The sequence below is a fragment of the Rattus norvegicus genome, chromosome 11 (assembly GCF_021556685.1).
Source record: "Rattus norvegicus strain SHRSP/BbbUtx chromosome 11, alternate assembly SHRSP_T2T, whole genome shotgun sequence".
NCBI classification, from domain to species: domain Eukaryota; kingdom Metazoa; phylum Chordata; class Mammalia; order Rodentia; family Muridae; genus Rattus; species Rattus norvegicus.
Genome location: NC_141544.1, coordinates 43689167 through 43714617, shown reverse-complemented (window position 1 = coordinate 43714617; position 25451 = coordinate 43689167). Strand labels below are relative to the sequence as shown.

At 45.6% G+C, this 25451-nt stretch overlaps 1 protein-coding gene across 2 annotated transcripts in view; it reads left to right on the top strand.

The window, feature by feature from the left end:
- The first annotated feature begins 16223 nt into the window (after positions 1-16223).
- Positions 16224-25451, top strand: part of Urb1 (URB1 ribosome biogenesis factor) — a 60757-nt gene continuing 51529 nt past the window's right edge. Inside the window, exons 1-4 of one of the 2 annotated variants that reach the window (XM_087576446.1) lie at positions 16224-16409; positions 20361-20500; positions 21415-21566; positions 22513-22645. In XM_087576446.1, coding sequence (XP_087432572.1) covers positions 16268-16409; positions 20361-20500; positions 21415-21566; positions 22513-22645 — 567 coding nt within the window. In that variant the 5' untranslated portion in view covers positions 16224-16267. 2 annotated transcript variants of the gene reach the window in all.

Here is a 25451-nt window from a genome sequence, read left to right as displayed (position 1 = left end):
CAAACCAAACATAAGTGTATGAGCCTGTGAGGCCATTCTCATTCAGACAGCACACCTCTCTTTACCAAAAGTCTCTCGGGGCAGCCTCAGGGCTTCCCTTGGATCCTGATATTTCCCACCTCCAGAATCAAATCCTGCTCTCCCCTAGAATTAGATTTTACCATTCTGAATACCTGCAAATTTCCACACCTGAGAGTCCTGTGAATTAGAATCAAACTGTTTGCCACCCTCAAATTCGTCCTCAGGCATTCTTTTACCAAGAAGAAAATACAATCCCATGCAATCCAATGGATAGCACATGCGGAAATTAACAAAAACGCACTCTTCCTTAAACTTTATGCGCGGGTATATACCCATGAGAGCAGGTGGCTGCAGAGGGTAGAGGTGTCAGATATCCCTGGAACTGGGGTTACCGGTGGTTTGTAAGCCAACTGATATGGGTGCTGGGAATCGAACCCTGGCCATCTCCAAGAACTGTGTGTACTCTCAATTGCTGAACCATCTCTCTGCCCCCCACCCCCCGGGGATATTTCCAATGTAGGGTTAATAGCATTAATTATATCGCCATGCAACCAGCATCATTATCCATCATCTGAGCTCTACTCATCATGCAGAATGGAACTCTAACCCACTAACAGTAACTTTGCTCCCCCTTGTAGCCTGAGGCAACCACCCCACACCCCACCCCTTCCCTCCTCTCCCACCCTCTCCCCTACTCCCCCAACTCCCATTCTGTCTTTCTATACACAACAACTCTAGTAGCCTCAGGTAAACAGAATCCATAAAGGGTTTGCCCATCCTTGGCTGTGTCGTTTCTCAGTTCACCCTGTTACAATGCAGGTTGGACTTTCTTTCCTTCCTTAGGGATGAACAATAGGCTCGGTGCTACTGATGATAGCCACATGGTGTAGGACTGCATTAATGGTGCAGCGACTGGTTCAGGCAGGATGCAGCCCTTGGAGATGGCTTTCAGGCCGGTCCTGCACACTCAGCAGGGACATGATGCTGTAATGAACCCCCAGTGGGGCTCTCCATGGGTGGAAATCTTAATCTCTGTCTCACAGATGTTTACAGTGACCACGAATTTAAAAACATACATGAAGGCAGCGTCTGTATAACATAAAATTATCCATCCAAACCCTTAGACGTGCATTCAGCCCGTCCACACTGAGGACCCAGAGCTACGGTCCACAGCTCTTCATCTCCCTAGACCTGTGGCAGTTGCATACACTACCTTTCTCCTTCGGGTCACTAAACATCTGATGAGAAGCAAATTAGGGATTATTTTAGCACACAGTTTCTCAGAAGAGAGAGCAGGCCGCTCTTGCCTGTGTTGCAGTCTGCCCTGACGAGCCCGTGGCCTGGCAGCTTGCGCTCACAGCTTTGGGATTCAGTAAGCAGATAGTTTGGGGGAATCTGAGCCTACCTATAACTCTCAAGTCCTCGTCCAGTTTCTGCTGGGGAGACAACCCCCCATCTGAAAGGTTTCATCGCATCCCTAAACAGCACCACCCAAGCTGGAAACTGAGCGTCCAAACACATGAGTTTGTGGGAGACATTTACACTCAAACCACAGCAAGCGTTAAGTAATAACGCCATACCCCTTTATCCCCAGTCCCTAGTCAATACTTTCTATGTCTATAAATTTGAGATAATACTTTATGAGCCTCATTTAAATGGTTGTCCTTTTGCAAGTAGTCCCTCTCCCACCAAGTGCAATGTCTTCAGGAGCTATCCATTCTGTAGCCTACGTCAGAATTTCATTCTTTTGCAAGGTGGACAACAGCCGTTGCACACACACATGGTCTGAGAAACATCCCACGCATCTGTTACCCCACCATGTTTCCCACCCATCCCTCACTGGCAAATTGGGTTGTTTCTACATTTTGACCACTGGGACTATCCTGCTATAAAACTGGGTGTACAAAAAAATGTAAATTATAAGTGGTTGTTCTCAGCGTAAGACTTTAAACTACACAGAACGAAGTCAATCAAAGCCCAACAAAAGCAATTCAGAAGCAAACACGTGATCTCTGGTTGGGTAAAGAGTACAGAGCAGAAGGTTTCACATTTTCCCAGGTCCCATTTGCTCTTTGTGTCTTGATAATTCTTCACGGTGGCCCTGGTCAAACACACAGACACCCAATGACAAACTGAACTTTTCCTGTTTAGGAAAAAGATCAAAAGAGCTTAGTGAGTATTTGCGTTATAATAATTAAGTAGCAATCTGAAAAAAGTTACCACAAAGTAAATTGAAAGGAGAGATATTTTTATTTTATTCTTAAGTAACCATGGTTATTTACGCATGGCGTGTGTGTGCCTGTTGGGTTCGTCACGGTCCTACGGGGCAATACTATTTCCTGTCCCATGTTGACTTCTGTCTGCCCCTCCCTTCCTTTTGAATCACAATCACCGCTGAATCCCAGGTTTTTGAGTTGTGGCATTGCTGACCGGGAAGTAGTACAAGGTGTTGAAACAGAGCCAGCTTGGACCAGCAGTGTATGTGGGACAAAGAGACGTCAATAGCTATCATGTCTCTTCTGATATGCACAAATATTTTAAGACACTCTACGTGCCCCCCCCCTCCGTGCTCAGGGTGAGAAGTAGAAATCAAAATTATTCGAATTTTAGCAAGGCCTTATCCTCCCCCTAAGATGCCATGTGAGCCTTCTCATGGCTGCTTCTCTCACCAACCTGTGTCAATAAGTGAGCTCTCAGCTTACATGCACCCCTGTCATGGGCTACCTGATTGGTGTTCCCCTGTGTAGGAGGCCCTGAAAGAATCTATGTAATGGTGGTTGGACTTTTAGTCCCCAAAACAGTTAGCTAAAGAAACCTCTGTATAGGTTATTCAGCCCCAAGTATTTTGTTACAGCAACATAAAACACACATTGGCCTGTGGTGTGCTGCCCCACTCTGTCATGCTCCACCTCGATGTCTTGTTCTCTGGGTTGCCATGGCCCTTTTCCCTAACCTACTTGTGGAGTCTGATAGCTGCTGGTCCTAGTTTCTTTGACTACGTTCTCTGTCTATAGAGTACTCATGGTGACCGGCCCACCAGCTCTATCACTCTTCCTGCATTTGCCCGACCCCCTGGAAGCACAGTTACGGTTGGACTTAGAAGTCCGGGGTTTCCAAACTTGATGCTATTAAAATATCAGTGCACAAAAGGGAAGCAGAACAGTAAAGACCGAAGTAAACACAGAGGATGATGTAAATACACGGGATCATAGTAATTTAGATAAATAAGCCAGGAGCATTGAAGGAAGCCAAACGAGAGATGCTGGCAGTGTTGAAGCTGGGGCCAAGCTACTCCTAGAGCTCCACAAGTCCAGGCTGCTCCTCTACAAGTGAGAGACATTACCACACCCTAAAAGGAAGAACTTCAAGGTTAAAATGCAAAGAGGTATGCGACCTGGTGGGAGGAATTTATGACTGCATCGTGCAGGTGTCCACAGAAACTTCTTTGGGTTTTGAGCGCTGTCCTTATCATCTATCAAACACCTGGAATGTCCTCCAGGTCTTCTCTCTTCTCAAATATGGCAAGGTTCCTGTCTTAGTCAGGGTCTTATTGCTGTGAACAGACACCAGGACCAATGCAAGTCTTATAAAGGACAACATTTCATTGGGGCTGACTTACAGGGTCAGAGATTCAGTCCATTATCATCAAGGCGGGAACATGGCAGCATCCAGACAGGCCTGGTGCAGGAGGAGCTGAGTTCTACATCTTCATCCGAAGGAAGCCAGGAACAGGCTGGCATCCTCAGGCAGCTAGGAGGAGGGTCTCTAAGCCCACCCCACCGTGACACACATTCTCCAACAAGGCCCCACCTTCTAATAGTGCCACTCCCTGGGCCAAGCATATGCAAACTATCACAGTTTGCATCTTTGAAAGGGCTGAATAATATCCCATTGAATATGCCTGTCATTGTCTTTATACAATCATCCGGCCATTGACTTCTGAAGGCCTAGGTGTAAATGATGTTATTGTCACGAACCCAGGAGTACAGATATAGCCTCACGATCCTGATTTCTGTTCTTGAGTAATAAGCCGGCCACCAAAGGACAGCTACTGAATTGCCATTGTACCTACATGCAGTATTTAGAATGCTACAGCTCACAAAACCAAGAATAAGTCCATGCTTGATATAGTGACCCACGCTAGCAATCCCAGCACTCAGGAGTTGAAGCTGGAGAATTGCCATGGATTTGAGGCCAGCCTGTGATGCACACTGGGTTTCAGGCAAGGATGAGATGCTTGGGGAGACTGTCCTGCAGACAGAGGAAGAAATGGGAGCTTGTTTTGCGGTTGCTATAAAGTTGGGGTTATGAAAGTTAGTTCTAAAACTCCCGCAGCCCTCACCACACTCCAGGGGCACAGGGAAACTGAGAGGTGATGGTGACAGACATGTCTTACCTTGGTGGGGCCGATGGTTTAATGCTCAAACTCACAAATGTGTACGAGGCCACTATGTGCAATTTACTACGTATTGATTATACTTTAACAAATGATTCTGGGGCTGGAGTGATGATTCAGTGGTTAAGAGCACTGACTGCTCTTCCAGAGGTCCTGAGTTCAATTCCCAGCAACCACATGGTGGCTCACAACCATCTGTAATGAGATTTGATGCCCTCTTCTGGTGTGTCTGAAGACAGCTACAGTGTATTCAGATATAATACATAAATCTTTTAAAACAAATGATTCCTACGAGTTGTCCTCTGGTTTCCACGTGCAAGCCATGACATGCATATCTCCCTACAAATACATACAATAGATAAATAAATACAAGCTATAAAAAGAGAGACCATGGTCTTCTACTGGGATGCCACTGTTCCTAGGTCTACCAAACCAAAAGATAACGTGCAATGGTCATAGACCTAGGCAGAAGGCATAGCTGTGTTTGTTTCTGTCTATTCAGCTCTAGCTATTTTCAGGTGAACACAGGGCCACCATACTGAATCTCTCCTGTAATTCAGTACTAAAGGGTTAATTCCAACCTTGCCCTCTGGCTCAGGTGTGTCTACCCAAGTGAGGAGTAGGGCTCTCTCCACCCTCCAGTTGTTGACTTAGTTTGTCGATCTCAGGATACATGGCATGTTTCCAAGTCATGAACCCACATTTCCATGACGTCATGTCTATATTCTGTTCTTTTGAACTATTTATCTTTTCTTTTACCATGACATTCTAGCTGCATGGTTCCAAGGCATGTATGTCCTCTTGCACGAGAAGGCGAAGATGTCTTTAACTCTTTTGAAGTTGACTTGGGCCATTGATAAACCTTTACTTTCCCAGATAAGTTAAATCAATGTCTTTTGTTTCTTTACTTTGATATCGATATGGCTACGTTTAGGTATATGATATGGCTGCATTCAGAAAGAATTTACAGGTTTGTAATGTGGAGACGTTTTCCGTGAATGCGGTATGTCTTTCTAATCAGGGTTTCTTGTACAATTTTCTCTTTATAAGTGGCGCGTAGTGTTCTTAAGTTTTAAGTTTATAAGTCGTGGCTTTCATCTTTTGTAAGTGAGTCTTGGTTTCTATCATGCTTTTATAGTGTATTTATTTTTGGAAACCTTATTTATTTTTATCTGAGGCTGGTGTTCCAGGAGGTTGGGATGCAACTCACCTAGATGCTGAGAACTGAACTTAGGTCCTCTGGACTGTAGTCTAGAGCAGTGGTTTTCGAACCCTAATGCCCCACCCTTCAATACACTTCCTCATGTTGCACTGACACCCAACTCTACAATTATTTTTGTTGTTACTTCATAACTGTAATTTTGCTACTGTTATGAATTATATATGCAGGCTATCTGGTATGGGAACCCCCCCAGAAAGAGTCATTTGACCCCCAAAAGGGTCTTTCTTGACCCACAGGTTGAGAACTACTGATATAAAGGCATCACTACTAACTTTGGAAACTTGACCTAATATGCGACAACTTCGATGAACTCTCAGCTTGTGTGGGGACAGGAGATGGTTCTGTGTCTTGGTTCTCTCGAGTGTCTCTCTTGGCTTCTCTCGTTAGCTAGGATGGCTGGCGAAAGGCAGTAGCATGGGCCGTATACAGCAGTGTCTTTTCTATTCTTTCCAATCCTAACTCAAGTGCTTCTCAGGAGTTTCCGTTACTCGTGACAGTTGCTTGAACTTGGGGACACAGAATCACATCGGAGCAGAGGAAGCTCCTCTAACCATTGTCCTGTGTGGGTTCTGAAAACAACCATAAGCAGTTTTTTCAAATGCTCATCTTCGTAGCCTCTCAGTTGTTTGTCTTCAGTTCACTAATGTGGTGAATTATATAAACAAGATATTAAATCATTCTTCTGTTTCTAAAGTGCAGTCTTGGACTCGGTTAGCTAATGTTTTATTTATACAAATTTATGTCCATCGTTGAAGCAAGAACATCTTTTTTTCTACCTTGAATTTCCTTTAGATGATTTTTAAAAATATATATAATGCTTTGATTAATTCTTTGAGAACTTCATAAATGCTTACATTGTATTTTGATCATTTACCACCCACCCCTCCCCTAACTCCTCCGAGATCCACCCCTGCCCTGTAACCCCTCCTGACTTCGTGTTCTTATTTGGTTGTTTTGAGGTAGAGTCTCATTATGTAATCCTGGCTAGTCTAGAACTCACTGTGCAGACCAGGATGGGCTTGAATTCACAGATACCTGCTTGCATCTGCATCCCAAGTGCTGGGATTAAAGCATATGCCATTCGTTGCCCTACCTGCTCTTGTGCCCCCCCCCCTCCACCTTTCCCTCCCTCATTCCTACCTCCAATCCGTGCTGCCCAGATGAGCATGTGTGAAGTGGGCTATTCACCAGAGTGTGTAGTGGGCGGGGCTATTCACCAGAGTGTGTAGTGGGTGGGACCTATTCACCAGAGTGTGTAGTGGGTGGGGCTATTCACCAGAGTGTGTAGTGGGTGGGGGCTATTCACTAGAGTGTGGCTGAGCTACCAAGGACCACACCTTTAACAAAAACCGACTCTTTTTCTCCAAATGTCAATAGTTTCTCAGGGGTGTGTGTGTGTGTGTGTGTGTGTGTGTGTGTGTGTGTGTGTGTGTGAGTGTGTGTGTGTGTGTGCGCGCATGCACATATGCATGCGAGTGTGTGTTGTGGGTGTCATGAATCCGGTTCCATGTAGGAATGCTAACTGGTGATCTTGGGCAGCTAACCACAGCTGCTGAGAGTTCCTCAGTGCAGAGATTCCTTCAGGTCCAGGAGATACGGTTTCACCTTGGTCCTCACCAACCTCTGGCTCCTGCAGTCTTTCCAACCCCTCTTCCTTCATGGTCTTAGGGGAAGATAATTAGTGCAGTTATCCCACTTACAGTGGAGCACCCCACTTCTTATCTGCACTTCAAACAATTGTGAACTTCCGCATTCGCAGTTGCCGGCTGCACCAAGACGCCTCTCTGATCAGGTCTGAGATCTGCGCCACAATGTAGAGATATAAATCTAGAGGGAGTTTTGATACCAAATCCTTTTAGCGGAATGGAATGTTCACCCCAAGGAGCCTAAAAGCTCTCTAGCCTTGAGGTCTTAATTCGATTTTAGTCAAGTTCTAGTTTGAAGCATGAGTTTCCTCTAACAGAGCAGACCTTAAATGGGATCCAAAAGTGATTGGTTATCCTCATAACCTGTGTGTCATTATTACCACGGCAACACTGGTCATTGCTGCAGCTCATGGGGTTGACTGATGGGAAAAACCATTGGTGACTTTTCTCTCTAAGCAGCTAGCTTTGTAGGGTTTTTTTTCCAGTGCTGTGGATTAAGTCCAGGTCCTAACCCTTGACGAATAAATGCTCTACAACTGACTTACATCCCCGACCATTGGTGTAGCATTTAGGGTTGTGATGCTTTGCCTGCTTTCATGGAAGAAGCTGAGGGAACTAGGGACTGTGAATTTCGTTAAAGATTGTTAGAAATTTGAAACATCATCAGTGTCTTGGGGAAGGTTTATTTTATAATTTTAATGTCTGTGAATGTTTCCAGTTGTTCTGGGTTCTTTTTAATGCCCACTTTGGGATTTTTGTCCCTTCTAATAGCGTGTGCATTTCTTTCAGCTTTAATATTTTTGAGTAATCATTTGCCATTTTAAGGCCTATATAGGGTTTGGAGATGTGGCTCAGTGGTTTTAACCACTATTAAGGACTGACTGCTCTGGCAGAGGACCGGGGTTCAAGTCCCAGCACCCACATGGCATCTCACAGCTGTCTGTAACCCCAGGTCCAGGGGATTCCATGCCGTCTTCTAGCTCCTGCAGGCACTAGGCTTGCTCATGTTGCACAGACACACGCAGACGAAACAGCCACACCCATAGGACAAAATAGTGGTTTTAAATACCGATGTTGTTCGTGTGCTAATTTCCTCATTCAGTCCTGCAGTTTTTGTAGTCTCTCTCATTTTATTCTCCTAATTAATCATGTCACAGGTTTGCATATTCAACCAGCCTCCTTGTAAGCCTGTGAATATTTTTTTAAGATGTTTGTCCCCTCCCCACTTTATACGTCTCCTTTTCGTTTACCCATTCCACAGTCTTATGATTTGACCCTTTGTCACAGTGCGCTCATTTCCAGTCTTCCCTGACTTTCAAGGTGTGTTTCAAGGCAGAAAGCATTCCTGCGTGCACTCTGCTCAGTGGATGTCACTAAGGTTCATTCACTGTATTACAACTCACACGGTTTTCATTATGTTTCCCAAAGATGACGTGGTAGAAATTGTATCCCTCACCCAAGACTAATGGGATTTTAAAAAAAACTCTTATTATCAAGGACTAACTTTTATTGGATGATGGTTAGAGAACATGGCCTGTTATGATGTGGGTATCCTGGAATTTATGAAGCCTCCTCTGTGGCCTAAAATGGTCAGCTTTTTACGACCATTCCTTGTTCACTTAAAAACAACATGTATTCTCTGTGGGTAAAAAAACCCAAAACTTTTACAATCTATTAATTTAAAAACTGTTATTTATGTTCCTTGCGTTTTTAAGATTTCTATCTAATAATTAAGATGTCAGCACGGTTTGTGTAATAGCTTTGAAATGTATCCGCTCTTTTAATCTCTAAGCTCACTGCAGCCTTTGCTATGCTTTGGCGTTCAAAGACTCTGTCCATGAACTCAACGGCCTAGCGTTTCTGAGCATCCCTGTCTAAGACAATGGCCATTGACAGGATATGTGTTAGCTAAGGGCGTAGCCTTCAGAAACGTGGATGTAGTAGGATACTTGTGTACTTTCTGAATGGATTTTAAAATCTGTCTTTGAAAAGTCTCAAGATCATAAAAATGTAATGCGTGGACAGAACTCAGGTAGATGGATGTCAATGTTCTAAGTTGTTTTTCTTCATTGCCCATGACCAGGCTCCTCATTCTCACCTACGCCTTCCCTAATGACGCAGCGACTAAAACACACTTGAAATTCACTGGGGTAGTGTGCTCCAAATGTTCTTTTAAAGTATAAAAGTAATCGTGAATAGGCTTCAAAGGGTACTGTGCTCCTATACCTGATGGTGAACATGCCAAATGACCCTATGTTCTGATAATTGTCCCAGAGAACTTTTATGAGGGAAGAGGTTTTGGATGGGGGCCGAGGAAGAAGGGGTGTGGGGAGGACAATGCAGGCTCAGCACTGGAAGGGAGGTGGAAGCAGGAATCATCCAGGCACAGTATCTCCACAGGAAGATCAGTTCTGGGAAAGCTGAGTCAGCTCGACTCAGATAAACAGGGCATCTGGAAGATGCTCTGTCTGGGCAGAGATGGGTGGGTACTAGAGTCCTGGTAAGCTTTCACTGTCAGGTTGGCACAGCCTAGAGTCACCGAGAAGACAACCTCAGTTGCCTTGGTAAGAATGGCCTGTGGGCAGGTTTGTGGGGAATTGTCTTAGTGTTAATTGATGTAGGATGCCCCAGCATCCTCAAGGAAGGTGGCCCTGGGCTCTATAGAGATGCTAAGTAAGCATGAGTCTGTGATAAAGCCAGCAGGCAACATTCTTCTACAGCTTGGGCTTCAAGTTCTAGTTTGGGTTCTTGCCTTCGCTCTCCTCAGTAATGGACTGCGGAACTGTAAGTGTAAGGCAAACAAACCCTTTCTTCTCCTAAGGTGCTTTGGTTCAGAATGTTTTATCACAGCAACAAGAACAAGTAGACAGCAGACTTGGGGGCAATCTAAGATCACAAACTTCACCTACACAACAAGTATTTTAAAACCAAGACTAGCTTCACGTAGCTATTTTATTCTACATTGAATAGTAGGAATATTTTCTATTCTTCCTCAATTTTCTTCCTCAGAGAAGGAAAAAAAATCAACAAACTCATTGTTTCTGCTTTTTCTCTTTTTTACTACCATTTCAGTAAGATATCGGTGATGAAATAATCTGGAGTTTATAACCATGATGCAGTCATTGCCCAAATATTTTATTTAATTACCATGTGGCCTTTTAACTTCTCACCTTGGATTCTCGGTGTAAACTGTCTTCACTGAACTTGTCAGATGTGTTACATCCTTAGTGACCCTTGAGTGGGGTGAGTGAGCTGTGTTATGCTTTCTTGAATGTTTTATTGTTGATTATAAAAAGCAACGCCCATGGCTGCTATTGGTGGATGTTGGCCTTTTGTAAACTTGAACTGAGTATCCAGATGCTTGTTTCCCATTTCTGGCCGAGGTGTACTGTGTTCTGCACTAGAGCTTGAGGTTACTGCCTTCGAAATAACACAGTGTTCCATTTGCTCATGGTGCAGGAAATTCAATTGTCCTGATCTCAGTAGATATTGCACTAAGACACTTATCAACTGAAGAAGTTAGAACTGGAATCAAAATGAAGAAAGGCATTGTAAGACTCAAAGTGGGCCTTAGCTACCGGGAGACCCCCAAGTGAGACTCGAAAACGGAGTTCGATGCAATACCAAGAGGTTTATTGTTCCAGCACCCTGGGGTCGTCCTGCACCCAGAGTAGAGACGGCCCCTTCTCTCTCTTTCATAAGCTTTTTATACATTTTTTGAGGACAGATTATAGCAACAGCAACTTGTCACATAATGATTGGTGGTCCTGGTAACCTTTACATTAATTGGCTGGGCAGGGAGGAACTCATGGACCTTCCGTAAGGCCTGGTGGGAAGTTCCAAGTCTGGGCTCTCTCTCGTTCCCTCCTTTTTCTTGTGAGTATGAAATCTTGGAGTGATTAACCACATTCTGTTGACACATGGGTAGAATCATTGAGAGGTATATCTTCATACTGTTGTCTAAGTATCATCAGCTGTACTGTATTAATTTGTTCTCCAATAAAAGTAACTAAGCAGTTTAAAATGCAGGGTCTAAAGGTTAGCAGCAAAAGTAGGATAGTCAAGGGTCCAGCTAGGGTCCACACCATGGTAGTTAACCATGGGGAAGAATTAAGCCAGAATTCAAACCATCCCTGGCTCTGTTCTCTTTTTCTCTTTCTTTGGGCCAGCTCCCCTCATACATTAGTCATTGAGTCTTTAACTACACCTGAGTGGTCTATGTAGAAACAGCATACCTCATTGAGTGCAGCACATAAACCTCCCTGTTGAAGGAACAATAAGTCTAACCTCTTATGGTTCTTGTCTTAGTCAGGGTTTCTGTTCCTGCACAAAACATCATGACCAAGAAGCAAGTTGGGGAGGAAAGGGTTTATTTAGCTTACACTTCCACACTGCTGTTCATCACCAAAGGAAGTCAGGACTGGAACTCAAGCAGGTCAGGAAGCAGGAGCTGATGCAGAGGCCATGGAGGGATGTTTCTTATTGGTTTGCTTTCCCTGGCTTGCTCAGCTTGCTGTCTTGTAGAATCCAAGCCCACCAGCCCAGGGATGGCACCGCCCACAATAAGCTGGGTCCTCCCCACTTGATCACTAGTTGAGAAAATGCCTTACAGCTGAGTCTCATGGAGGCATTTCTACAACTGAGGCTCCTTTTCTGTGATAACTCCAGCTTCTGTCAAGTTGACACACAAACCCAGCCAGTACAGTTCTCAAACACAACTTCTGAGAGGGAAGTGAGTGAGTGACTCCTGGAGATGAGCGATGGAAGTTTTAATCCTCTCAATATCTATATCTATGTCTGTCTTTTACTGTTATAGTTCTCTCTCTCTCTCTCTCTCTCTCTCTCTCTCTCTCTCTCTCTCTCTGTTAGCACAGTTATCTCAGTGCCCACCAGGGCTAGCCCCAGCCCTAGCCCTAGAATTAATGTTAAAATCAAAGAAATAGGGTATGTGGGGCACCAAATGAACCAAAATACAGAGCCCATCTGGGGTAGAAGAATTAATAACCACCCCATTCATGCAAAGGGGTCAGTCTTGTCGAATAGGTCCACTATGTCTGTTTTGAGGGAATAATCTGTTTAGAATAAACTGTGGGAATGGTCCGATTGTAGAGGTGTTGATGTGACAAGGGGACTTTCCATAGACAGATACCCTGTTCCAATACGGTCTGGAGGGTTAAAGGTGGACCTTCCTGTGACCATCTATATGTAGAAACATATTTAACTATTAACTCAATGTCTTCATAAAAGGGGGATATAAAACACACAGTACATATAGTTAGCAGGGACAATAGACTTGGTCAACTTTAACTTGAGGGGGTTGGTGTCCTTTTGAACCCTCCATTTTGGTACAACTGGAGCCAAGTAGTCTTCTTTACTGGAGAAGCAGGTCTGGTGTGAGTGTAATGTACCCAGGCAGTGATTTTATCCACTTTGATGGCAGTTGGTGTGGTCAGCGGGATGATGTAGTGTCTTTTTTACCTGGGTTTAAGTGCGCCTTGGTGGAATCTCACATAGATCCAGTCTCTTTGACCTGTGTGGTTCTAGAACTGGGCCTGCTTCATAAAGGGCACATAATTTAGGCCAAACATATCCATGAGCCCATTGTGTAGCTCTGACCCTAACTATTAAATCTTTCAGTTCTGCAATAGCTTCCGACGGTAGGCTGGGAATTGAACTCAGGATCTCTGAAAGAGAGGTCATTGCTCTTAACCTCTGAGCCATCTCACTAGGCCTAGAGTTGATGCTGCCAGCAAGGACGGAGCTGGCTGCTGGGCTGGAGTAGACTCTTTTTGCTCCTTGTCACCTTGTGGCCATCCCTGTTGATGAAGAAGTGTTAGCAGGGGGAAAGAGGGAAGATTTTTGAAACATGGTAACCTCTACTGCTGGGGAGATAAAAGGTGGCCATCTAAAATCAAAAGCGGGCCACTCAAAGTTGCAATAAGTGGTCCTTAGCCCTAACTTCTTTAAAATGAGTCAGAATAAGATTAAGGCGAGAATCAGTCTGTCCCATGTCCAAAAATTATGCCAGTCCAAGTCCAATAACACAAAGAGACACAAGGAAGACCCAAACAATCCATCCTTGCCACGGACAGAATAACCCAGTACAGATGACTTGGCTGGCTTCTGCCAGAATTGAGTCTAACAAGATCCCAAACGGAGTGGGGTGTTCCTGACCCCCTCGGGGTAACGGAAGCATCCTCCATACTCCCTGAGGTCATGCTGTTAAGGCACATCTGCATCCTGCAAACCACCACCCAGACCAGACAAACCAGAGGGTTCTCTAAGCCTTTCTGACACTCTTGAACAAACCGAAAGAGAGACAGAAGACACGCAAAGACAGACAACTGCAGTAACTGACTCTAGGCTCAAGCCGGACATTTCTCTGACCACCGACCACAGACCCCTGCTGTCACTGGGGGTCTGACTTCCTAGCCAATGCACCAAATGTAAGACTCAAAGTGAGCCCGAGCTACCAGGGGACCCTCAAACGACACTGGAGAATAGAGTTCAATGCAAAAGCAAGGGGTCGTTCTGCACCCAGAGGAGAGGCAACCCCTTCTCTCTCTTTCATAAGCTTTTAATACAATTTTTGAGGGCAGATTACAGCAACAGCAACTCGGCACATAATGATTGGTGGTCCTGGTGACCTTTACGTTAATTGTCTGGGCAGGGAGGAACTCACGGACCTTCCCTAAGGCCTGGTGGGAAGTTCCAAGTCCAAGATTTCTCTCAGCATCACACCTCTGATTTCTACAATCTGACTGTGCCAATGAGCTCTTGTCAGGGTGAAAGTTCAAATTATCAAGAGAAGTTCAGCTCAGGGCCATGGATGTAGGTCAGTTAGTAGGGGTCTTGCCTAACCTGCTTGACTCTCTGGGTTTGAATTCCTGAGCTTCAAAACAGCAACAGTGATAATACTGTGATAGCATTCTCCTGTGGGCGGTGATGCTATGATTCTCTTATTCTGCATCCATGATAAACAGTTTAATATGAACTTGATATGGATTCTGACTGAGCAGAATTCAAATTTAAACCAAGGTGAAAACATAGGTCCATGGATTCATTCATATTCATATCCATTCAGATACTTATTAAACATTTGTTGGCCCAGTCTGAGTTCCAGGCAATGGAAACAGAGTGTCCAGCTTGGTGTTGCCATGTTTGGTGCACATTAACAAAGACTATTCTGTATCACCAATAGGTAAGAAAGGTGAAAACCAAACAAAACAGAGGATGGTAGAAAGCTAGAGCGAAGAATGGACAAGGAGTGGGGAAAGTGAAGGTCTGAGCTACAGAAGGAAGGTCAGGCAGCTAGTACAGAGAATTGGTAACTTCCCCCAACATCACATAAGCCAAACTCAAGGCTTTTGACTGCTTCTTACATCTTCCTGCTGCTTTGTGTGGGTCCTGGTAAGTGTGGATGATCGTTATTAATCAGCAAGGAGGGCCCACGTGGACAGTTGGTCACAGTCTGTCTTTATCCTCTTCTTAATATTATTACATGGCTTCAGTCATCTTTATTTTTCTGACAGGCCTATGACCTAGGGATTTCCACCGATGCTGTTGTCTCTGTAGACTACAGGATCAGGGTCAAGGGTAAATTTTTTTTTCCTGTTAGGGACTCTAAAATCCTAGTAGCAACAGGGACCACATTTTTTTTCAGAGCTGAGGACTGAACCCAGGAAAGTGCTCTACCACTGAGCTAAATTCCCAACCCCCAGGGAACACATTCTTAAATGCTTAAAAGACATTTGCTTTCAAAAGAGTACCTCACTAAACTAGAAGACTATGACAGAGGATTTCAGAAACCATCTGAAATAGTTACCCAGCTATAGGCTAGCTTGGAATTTTAAATACATACCCAAGTATTGATACAATCTGTTTTTTTTTTTTAATGCAACTAACTGCCTGTTTTTACTTTCCCACATTTTGCCAGAGCATTTAATGTAGCCTGTAAATCAACAGCTTACAACCAATAAAAGAATCCTTATGGTACTCTCTGTCCCCTTAAAGCAGTTCTTTTTTTTTTTTTTTTTTTTTTTTTTTTTGGTTCTTTTTTTTCCGGAGCTGGGGACCGAAACCAAAAGCAGTTCTTTAAACATTACATTACTTGCTGTTCTCCCGCCCAGGTTTGGGGAGAGCAGACTTTGTTGTGTCCTTTTTAATGAGGGTGCTGAGACGTGGACACTGTCCCAGGGTTTTTTTCTAAATGTTTACTTTCTTTGATCTCCCATGGCCTTCAGCACCACAGGAAGGAATGCATCTAAGCTTGGGGAACCTGGAATGGAGGTTATTCGAAGTCACATCTAACCAGCCTAGGCCTTCTGGCTAGAGTTAAGGACACCTGATCAGCCTGGGACCCACATTCTCAAGCAGTAAGTCCACCTGATGTCAGGCCCTCGTGAAATCACCCGGTCTACACGCATGGGGATTGAACTGAGGAAGTATTAATCCCATGAAGTTGTTCAAAGGACAAAATTAAGGTGCCCAGAGAGCTTAAAAAATCTGAGCTTTTTGTGCTGCTCTTGTAGTCGTCTGGAAGTGGCCTTCGGGAAGCATCTGAGAGTTCTTCCCGCTCAGGGACCCCAACAGCGCCGCTGGGACAGGAGAAGTGCATTGATCGATCCGCCCTAGATTGTTGCAGCTAAGGGCGTGAAAGTCTTTCCAGAGGTGATTTTTCTTTGCGGAGAGCTAGTGGGGAAATCCCAGGCCCTCCAGGCCCCGCCCCGGCACCAAACCACGCCCAAACCCGCCCAGAGACACGCCTCCCAAAGACCCCGCCCCCAGGTGTTCTACCTTCTCCATGCCCCTTTCAGATGGCCCCACCCCTTTCGCTCTTTCTCACCGGAAGACTGGCTCTTTTACCGGCTTCCCCTCTCAGGCCCCGCCTTTTCCTCCAGTCCCGCCCCTTCCTTGCTGCCAGTGTTTCCGGTCGCGTGGGTTTTCCGAGGGCGCCGTTTTTCTGGGCCGGTGGTTTGGACCATGGGGGTCCCCAAGAGGAAGGCCTCAGAGAGCCCTGGCGGCGCGGCGTCCCCCGCGGGCACATCCAAGCGAACTCGAGCAGAGGAGTTCACTGGCGTGCGGTTCAAAACCCAGCTGAAGGATGCGCAGGGCCCTGGACCCGGTGAGTGAGAGCGGCGGGCCGGGAGGAGACAGAACCAAACTCAGCTTCGGGACTGTAACCGTCACAGCCACGCCTCCGGGAAAACAGAGGCTCCGACGATTGAGCGTACAGGGTCCCCAGGACTGCATGTCTGTGCTTTTGCGGCCACGCGTTTCTCTTCCGGGCAGCGACCCCTAGACACCTCCAAAACCTCTCGGCTATCAGGAAAGTAACACTGCAAGCGTTTACCGAGCCCTGGCTCTGAGTTAGTCTAGAATGGTTCAGTGAGACAGCTTGCGTGAGCTGTCAGTAGCCGTTCCCATAGGCACTTGCAAACCAACTGTCAACCCTGATAATGCCAGATGTCACGTGTAACAAGTTCCATAAGGACCTACCACTCCTTGTCAAGTGACTAGGATTGTCCGGGGACCGGTGACTGAGATGGACCAGATTCTGTAATTTAATTAATTTCACTCTAGGCAGAGTGTGACTACAGGTCACAACTACTTATAATCGTGTAAGGGGTACATTGGTTGTCAACTACAGTTGAACCTGTTACCGTGTTCCGACGTCGACGCTGTGGTAAAACAAGACAGTGAACTATATTTCTCTCAGGTTAACAAAATTACTAAGTTAATAAGCTATCACAGGGCTTGATGGTACATGCCTTTAATCCAGCCCTTGAGAAGGAGGCAGAGGCAGGAGGATCTCGTGAGTCGGAGGCCAGCCTTATCTACCTAACAAGTTCCAGACCAAGTACACCTTGACTTCCTACACTGGAATTACTAGAAGATTAAGGATAGAATTGGTGCTGTCTGGACAGTGTCAGTGTTGGCACTCCTGACTGCTGCTGTTGACAGCCCCAAGAAGAGTAAGCTGTCTGTCTCCCTGAACTACCCCAGGCTAACTCACAACCAAGGGACTCTATAAACACTATAGTGAGACCCTGACTCAAAAAGTATTCTCAACTAATCTTTTCTTACAATTTTTATTTTTAAACATTTGGTGCCTAGCCTTGGTAGTTTGCTTGGAAGAGGATGCCTTTGTTAGCACAGAATTTAGCGCCCCGCGCATTTATTTGATATTTAATCACAGCCTCAATTTGCTAGGTAGAGACAGAATGGGTGAATAAATCCTGGCACAGGTCTTGCCTTTTTGAGTCTGATAGTTTGGGAAAGCAGAAGTCACATAGTCAAAGTCTTCCAAAGGAGCCTGGTGTCCATTGTGCCTAAGGGGCCTGGGGCCTTGATCTGTAAAGTCAAAGAAGGCTTCCCCAAGGAAGCAGGTTGTCAAGAGTTGTGGAATGGTGTGGGGAGAGGAGCCTCTCTGGCAGAAGAGAGCTAGCTTGGTTCCTGAGAAGCTTCTGTCTGCATTTCAGGACAGCTACGTTGATGGGCACATGATTAGTGAAGTGATTGAAGGATGTTGCAAAGCTGAAGTCTGTGGGTAAATGTGGGAATTTGGAGATTTTTATTTGAATGTAATTTCAGGATTTTTTTTCTCCCTTCCCTCCTCCTTGGCACACACTGAGTTCCTGTCATGGAAATACTATCAAGGATGGATTGGTGGGTGTGTGTTAGGAATCTTTGGTGGCTACTGCTGTTCCCTTGGTGTAGTGGAGAGGAGCTTTGGGTTCAATTGCAGAGGATGCTCAGCTGACCAGTGTCAGCATTAAAGTGATGATCGGTGAGTCAGAATTCTAGGTCAACAAGGATCTGCCTAAGTCCAGTTTTTGAAAATGTTTGCCCTTCTCCAGTGCCGGTTAAATGTTACCCGTTCCTCATTGCAGTGCCAGGCAGGTCCAGTCACCTAAATGTTTCTCCAGAGCCCTCCTTGTGCCTCAGTCACCCCTTGACTCGGTGGTCCTCCATAGTCACTCTCATCCAGGCACCATTAGTCTTTCTGTAGTGATGGCCAGAGCTGCCAGGCTTGGTCTTTTCCGTACATTTGTTTCCTTGCATCCCATCATACACGCAGTATGAGGTGATCTTTAAAACGGCCAGTCTGCTCATGTCACTCCTTTCAGGGCGTCCTTTGGTGTGATCCTACTAATAGCCAAAGTCGTCACCCCCACTAGTTCATCTCGCCTTCCTACTCATTTGTCTCTGTCTCAGACCTCCTCCCCATCCCAAATACCATCCATCCCCTTGTACCTACTCACACCCTGTTCCCCCTTGCCTGTGACTTTTCACATCAATAACTTGAAGCACTGTCTCACCCTGCCCCAACTCATTCTTTTAGCATTAGGTGCAACCACAGAGACACCTCCCCAGGCCCTGGTCAAAATCACATTGTACAGTTATAACGTCTTAACAACCTTTTCTTCCCCCTCGTGTGTGTGGTGTGTATCTACTAAGTGACTGGTAGGTCCAGAATACATATCTGTGTACCTCTGCATTCCATTGGTTGTACCGTGTTGGTGGAGACCTTTTCCAATTCATTCACCAGCACGTCCCAGGTCTGCTGTGTGGTAAGAGCTCAGTCAGTAGTGAATGAAAGATGGCTGTAGAGCTGGCAGGTGTAATGATGGATCAGCAGTTCCCACTTTACAGTATCCTGCGCTACCTAGAGTTTTAGAGCGTGGCAAGTGCTTCTTTAAGGAAGTATTAGCACTACTCTCTCTGCAGTGGCAGGCCTTACTGTTTCTCGGATTCTAAGCTTGCTGTCTGGAAGAGGGGTAGGTATTGTGAGTGACTCTTGGAGACCTGAGGGATAGAGCCACTGTGACACTGAACCACCTCTCTCAGGTGCCATGGCCCTTGCTTACTATTTCTCTGGGCTGTGCTGCAGTGCCTAGGGCAGCAGCACCACTTGAGAATGTTTAAGGAGCGAGTACAGTTGCAGGGGAAATGCTTCCCTCACTATAAAGTGAAGTTGGGAAAGGCGTTGTGAGGTTAGCGAGGTTAGCAGAGGCCAGAATGTGAGCAGATGCCACCTAAATGCAGCTGGCTTTGAAGGGCTTCCTTTGTGCCGTATGCAATACCAGAATTAAACTTTGTATAAGCCCTGTTAGGTGGGTTCCTGCTCCTGCTCATGTTCTAGATAAGGTATCAGAACTCAGCATTCAGTGATTTGCCCACCACCATGGAGCTAATAGGTGGCCACTCCAGGATGTGGGTCCAGGTGTTTGCCACAAACATGTTTTTTTTTTTTTTTTTTTTTTTTTGGTTCTTTTTTTCGGAGCTGGGGACCGAACCCAGGGCCTTGCGCTTCCTAGGTAAGCGCTCTACCACTGAGCTAAATCCCCAGCCCACAAACATGTTTTTAATTGGTATGTCCTTACTTGATGTGTTCATAGTGCCCGGCCTTGCTCCTTGATCCTCATACCTGACCAGATGTTACAGAACGGCTTGAGTCAGCCACATAGAGCTGCTGTCCAAGGCGTAGCTGGCTCTTAACAGTTTATGGCTCTCACCTGCAGAATCAAGTCCCCTTCTAGGGCCAGAGCCAGGATTGCAGCAGGAGTTCACTCACCCCCAGCTTCTTTCTTACACTGGGCTCATTTGAGTGTTTTTATAATGTACACGTAGGTTCATCTGCCCGGGGCTGCTGTAACTAAAGACTGTATACTAGATGCTAAACATTTATGTTCTTGCAGTTCTAGGTAGAATGAGCCCAGTGTCATGTACATGAAGGTTCTCCCTGAACTCACACAGTTGCCTCTCGCTGTGTCCTCATATGACCTCGCCTCTTCCAAGGTCTCTCTGGTGTCCCTTATTACTAGGACATCAATCCTATGGACCTGGGCCATCAACCTGATGACCTCACTCATCCTTGTCTCTTAGAAGTGCTGTCTTCAGATAGTTTTGTAGGAGTTACAGCCTTAACATGAACCCTCAGTTCAGGGGTTCTTCGCCTCTTTGAGTACATTAGAGGTGTGTGGGAGACACTGGAGAAGGAAAGTGTGGTGTCGTAGTAGCTGCCCTGGTTTCTGAGGAGACTGTCCCCTTGATCTCTTAACTCTTATTTCAGCTTTGGAAGCCTTCGTCTCTGCTGCCAAGCAGCTGCCACAGGAAGACATGTGCGATGTTGTCGAGGGCTACATCAAGATTTCCATGGAGTGTGCAGAAATTTTCCAGCTCCTGAGTGGAGAGAAGCGACCCGAGAGTGAAGTAGGTTGTCTCTTACTTGCATGATGACAAGAAGTCAGTGTTGTGTAGCAGTGAGCTTTGCCAGGTGTGCTGTCCATATCTTGGTCAGTACCAGCTTCCTTCAGAAAGTGATCTCTTACTCCAGTGCTTTGCTTCTGTGGCCTTTGTTGGAAATGCAACTTCCCTTCAATAGTTTATAAATAATGTCATAAGTCAAGATTTTTAAAAAATGTTTATTCATTTATTTTTATGTGTGTGAGGTTTTGCTTATCAGTGTGTGTGTGTGTGTGTGTGTGTGTATGTATGTATGTATGTATGTATATATGTATGTATGTATATGTGTACACCATATGCATGCTTGTTGCCACAGAGGCTAGAAGAAGGCAGTGAGTCCCCTGGAACTTGGTTACAGACAGTTGTGAGCTACCATGTGGGTGCTGGGAACTGAACCCAGGTTTTCCGCACGAGCAGCCAATTCTTTCAGCTGCTGAGCCATCTTTCCAGCCCCGGGATTATAGATTCTCACAGTACAGCCCCGGGATTATAGATTCTTACAGTACAGCCCCGGGACTATAGATTCTTACAGTACAGCCCCGGGATTATAGATTCTTACAGTACACGAGGTTTGCTTTAACGAGGGAAATGCTATGTGTTACAGACGCAGAACACATATGGAACTGGACTTTTGTAGAACTGAATGTCTTCAGAGCACTGAATTTCATACTCAAAGTTTTGTCCTTTGCTTTTGTCTTGTAAAACTAAGCAGCCTCTTGTCTGTTTCTAAATCAGAGCCTGGGTCTTGCTGTGTAAGGCTGGTACACGCTTGCCTACTTCCCTCTCGTTATTTTGGCTCAGGATCTGGGGAAGGACTAATGTCATAACTCTAGCTAAGTCAAGGATGAAATGATTGACAGGGTTCAATTCTGCCTTTGCAGGTGCTGTTAATATTTCAAGCTTTTGAGGCCATATTACTGAGGACAGCCAGTGATCTTACACATTTCCACGTGGTGGGCACCAACATTGTGAAGAAGCTTCTGAACAACCACATGAAGCTCCTCTGTGAATCCCTGTATGCATCTGGTTACAGGTGAGCCATCTGCCGTGTGGCCCATGACCAGCCTTTACGTTGACTTTTACCAAGATTTTTCAGCAGGGACCAACAGGGACCATGGCTGACTTCTTACACCAAGTGTCCCTTCTGCTCTAGCCTGCTCTCTCCACTGTCCTGGGACTCAACCTTGACTTGCATAGCCTGTTCTGCCCAGATGGTTCTTTTCTCAAGTAGTCATGGTCTATGTCTTCCTCAATACTTTGCAGAAGAAAGGCCTGTATGGTTGTCACTGACCTTCTTAGGCAGGTAACAATCCTACTGTCCTTTTCTGTCTCCATGTCCCACTTCGGTTTTCTTCATGTAGACAGTACCTGTGCACTTGACACAATGGTCTATATCTATTGACTTCTTCCCTAATACGTGTGCAGAGGATCATGGATCTTATTTTCCAGCATCTAGAACAGTGTCTTGCATGGAGCCACCAGTTCTGGCAAGCTCAGAGAAGAAGGCTGCCAAGAGGGCACTGTTGGAGACACCTCTTTAAAGTTGTCCTTTATGTCCCCAAAACACAGTGACTGTCACTGATGGTTACTTGAGAGATAAAATTTTTGTCTTTAGTACTGGGCATGGTAGCCTTAATCCCAGAATTCAAGAGGCAAAGGCAAGCAGATATCTGTGAGTTCAGGGCCAGCCTGGTCTCTACATAGTGAGTTCCATTTCAGCCAAAGCTACATACACAGTGAATCTGTCTCAAATAATAATAATATTAATAATAATTTTTTCACTTCTGTATTATAATCTTTCCTTGGCTTTTTAGTTTCTTTTAAAGTTTTGGTTATGCTTTAAAAGAAACCTGAAAGAGAAGGACATTCAGGCTTTCTCGTTTCTGGTTTTGGGTAGCAAATCCTACAGCAAGGTGTGCGCTGGGCTCCCTGACAGTGCTGCCCCTGGGCCTGATCCTTGGTTTCCTGTCCCTATGCAGGATGGCTCGAGCCTGCCTGGACCTGATGACTGCTGTGGTGACCCAGGGCCCTGAAGCTGCCAGAGATGTGTGCAGCTGTTTTGATTTGAATAAAAAAGCCTTGTATGCCCTGGTAACCAAGAGGGATTCAAAGGTGAGAACCCCCAGTGTCACCGTGGTTGTCCACAGCTCCATTCCCTTTGGGAGGCTTTGGTGGTGGTTTTTCCTTCTCTCTTCCCTTGGTCCTCACACAGCTGCAGAAGTTCATGCCTTTGAGTAGGGCAGCAGCCTTTCTCTCACCCCACATCCCCTCCAGTCTGCCTCTGATGGGGCCAGTGACTCAACAGAACCTGAACAACTCGGTCCTCTGAGGAGGATCTGGACCTATCCGGTATGAGGTTGTCTCAGAGGCTTTGTTCTTGGCCTAAGTGGATAGGCTTATCTCTCTTCCGAGTGAATAGGAGAGCCCCTCTCTGCCTCACAGCTGTGAGTTTATACAGCATCCCTGTCCTCTTTTTTCCGTTCTGCCCCCTTTAGGGAAATCCTTTGCAACTCTAAGCTCCTGGGGCTCTGTGCTAACTGACATTGGCTTCTCAGTTATAGCCTTCAGTGGGTAGAGGCTGAACTAACCAGTGAGAATGGGAGCAGGAATGCTTGGAGTTCCGGAGCTTGCAGGAGTTCATGGGTAGCTCTAGAGGTAACACTTGGGTTTGGAGAAGAAAACACAACAAAGATGTCTAAGCTCCCAGCACAGGGTCAGTCATGGGTCTTGATAGCACCTGTTCCTGCGTGCCAGATCAACTCCTAATGGTGCTCAACACTGTGCACAGCCAAGGCCTGAGTGCTTTCCTCTGAGGATAGAGCACAGTGTACACATATCACACCCTGGGTGAAGTGGAAGACTGTTCTGTGCATCTCCTGTGTGAAAAAATGAACAGTAGGCTAGCCCTTGTCCTAGTATGCCTGGCGATTAAACTTCTTAATTGTTAGGAAGTAGTCTGATGGGTTCATAATAATGCCATAAATTTTATGGCTCTTCAAGACTAGCCTGGTATTAAGGGCTTATAGAATTACAAAGATGGCAGTGTCTGAGGGAAGAAAGTCCAGGTCTCAGTGTTCCTTAGATGCTAGACTTTATTAGCACGTCAACAGACTCCCATCAGCGGATAAGGCTTTGAACATGAAATACACTTATAGTCAAAAGAGTTATCCATGCTGTCTGATGTATCCAGGCTGCCCAGGCCCACTAGGGCTTTCCCTCTCAAACCCTGGCTACAGCAGCTGCTCCACCCAGGCTCCCAGGGGATGCTGTTTTACCCCTGGACTCTGTAAAGTGGAAGGCTCTGTCCCACTGCAAGTGCTTATACTTTCCTTGTGTGAGCTGCATAAGCTCCCTTAGGTATATTGTGGTCAGTGACATTAAGGTTTTTCAAAAGTCAGAGGCATTAAAAATAGAGCAGCACAAGGACCCCACGTTCCAGCTTCAGCTGGCATCAGCCGCCTTCACCCACTTAATAACATCCCACCATTTCAGTTGACTTTTACAGCAAGTCTCAGAAGAGACTCATATTTCAGTATAAATATTTCAGCATGTACTCTTAGCAGAAGAGTGTCTTTAAAAACGAAACCGCAATGGCATTATGACACTGTCACCTTTAATACTTTCTCAGTGGACAGCCAGTTTGGTCCTTGGGTCTTCCAGTCTCAAAAACATTTTATACTCTTGGTCTAAGCCTGGGTCTAAACAAGGTCCATATGTTTGTTGTATTTGGTTAATAGGTTCGTCGGTGTCTTTAAATATCTCGAGCGTTTGAGTTTCCCCTTCTTTATTTCATACCCTGAAATAAAGGAAGGTTGGAGGTGGAGAATCATTTCTGTTTTGTAAATATATTTTAATGTTTTAGAAGAAAGTAGATCATGTCTCTGTTCATGCAGCCAAAGAAAGCATTGTTAAAATCTTGTACCAAATATCAGCTTTGCCAAATGTTTCAGTCTATTTTAGAAAGTACTCTTCAGAACAAGTTTAGAGAAGTCGAGGGATGGCACCCCTGTGAGGCCATAGGGTAGGAATGAGGAGTAGGCACAGCTGTTCAGTGGGAGTGAGGTGATTTGAAGAGTAGTCTGGAGACGGAGGTCTGTGGTGGCTGGCCTAGGAGGGCGGGTGCCCTTGTCTCAGTCTAGTTTCTCTGCAGTGTGTCAGACCTGGGATTTGGGGTTGGTTGGGGGATCTAGGATAGGGACCAATAGATGGTAATCAGATTCCTTTTCATTTAGACATTCTTTGTGGGAAGATGTTACAGGAAGATCTTGTCCAGGTCTACTATGTACTCATAGTCTAGAAGATTCTAAAGTGACAGAAATGAGGATTAGAATCCCAGGCCCCAGACTACTTCAGTGGAAGGGGAAAGGGTGGGGGAGGGGAAGTCTTTTTCTAACTCATTTGCAAAGTGTGAGTGCCCCCACCCACATGACTGTCGAGATCTGAAGAAGATGACAGTGATTCAGTGTTCGCCATCATGCCTACCGCCATTGTCATCACCAGTCACAATGACTGCCGCCACCTCTTCTGTTACTATTAAGTGGGCCAGGGTGGTCTGGAAGGCAGGGATGCTGACTTCTTGGTGTTGCCAGGTTCAAGACCACGCTTTCTATCCTATTAACTTAATTCTTGCAATGCATTCAACTCCGGGAATAACTGGGAATTGGAAAGGTTTTCCGTCTGAGTGCTGGAGGCTCTAAGTACACATTCCAGCGCTGCAGCAGCTGTGGTGACCCGGGCCTTCACTTCCTTGTGTTGAGACGAATGTATCTTAATGCTGGGAGGGAGAGCTGATGAGATGGCTCAGGACTTCTCCAGAAGTATGGCTGGTAGTCATGGCCTTTGTGCCCGCCTCCCATGGTCATGCCAGTGCCTGTAAGCTGTGACCTGGGATGTCCATGCCTTTGTAACATGAAGCATC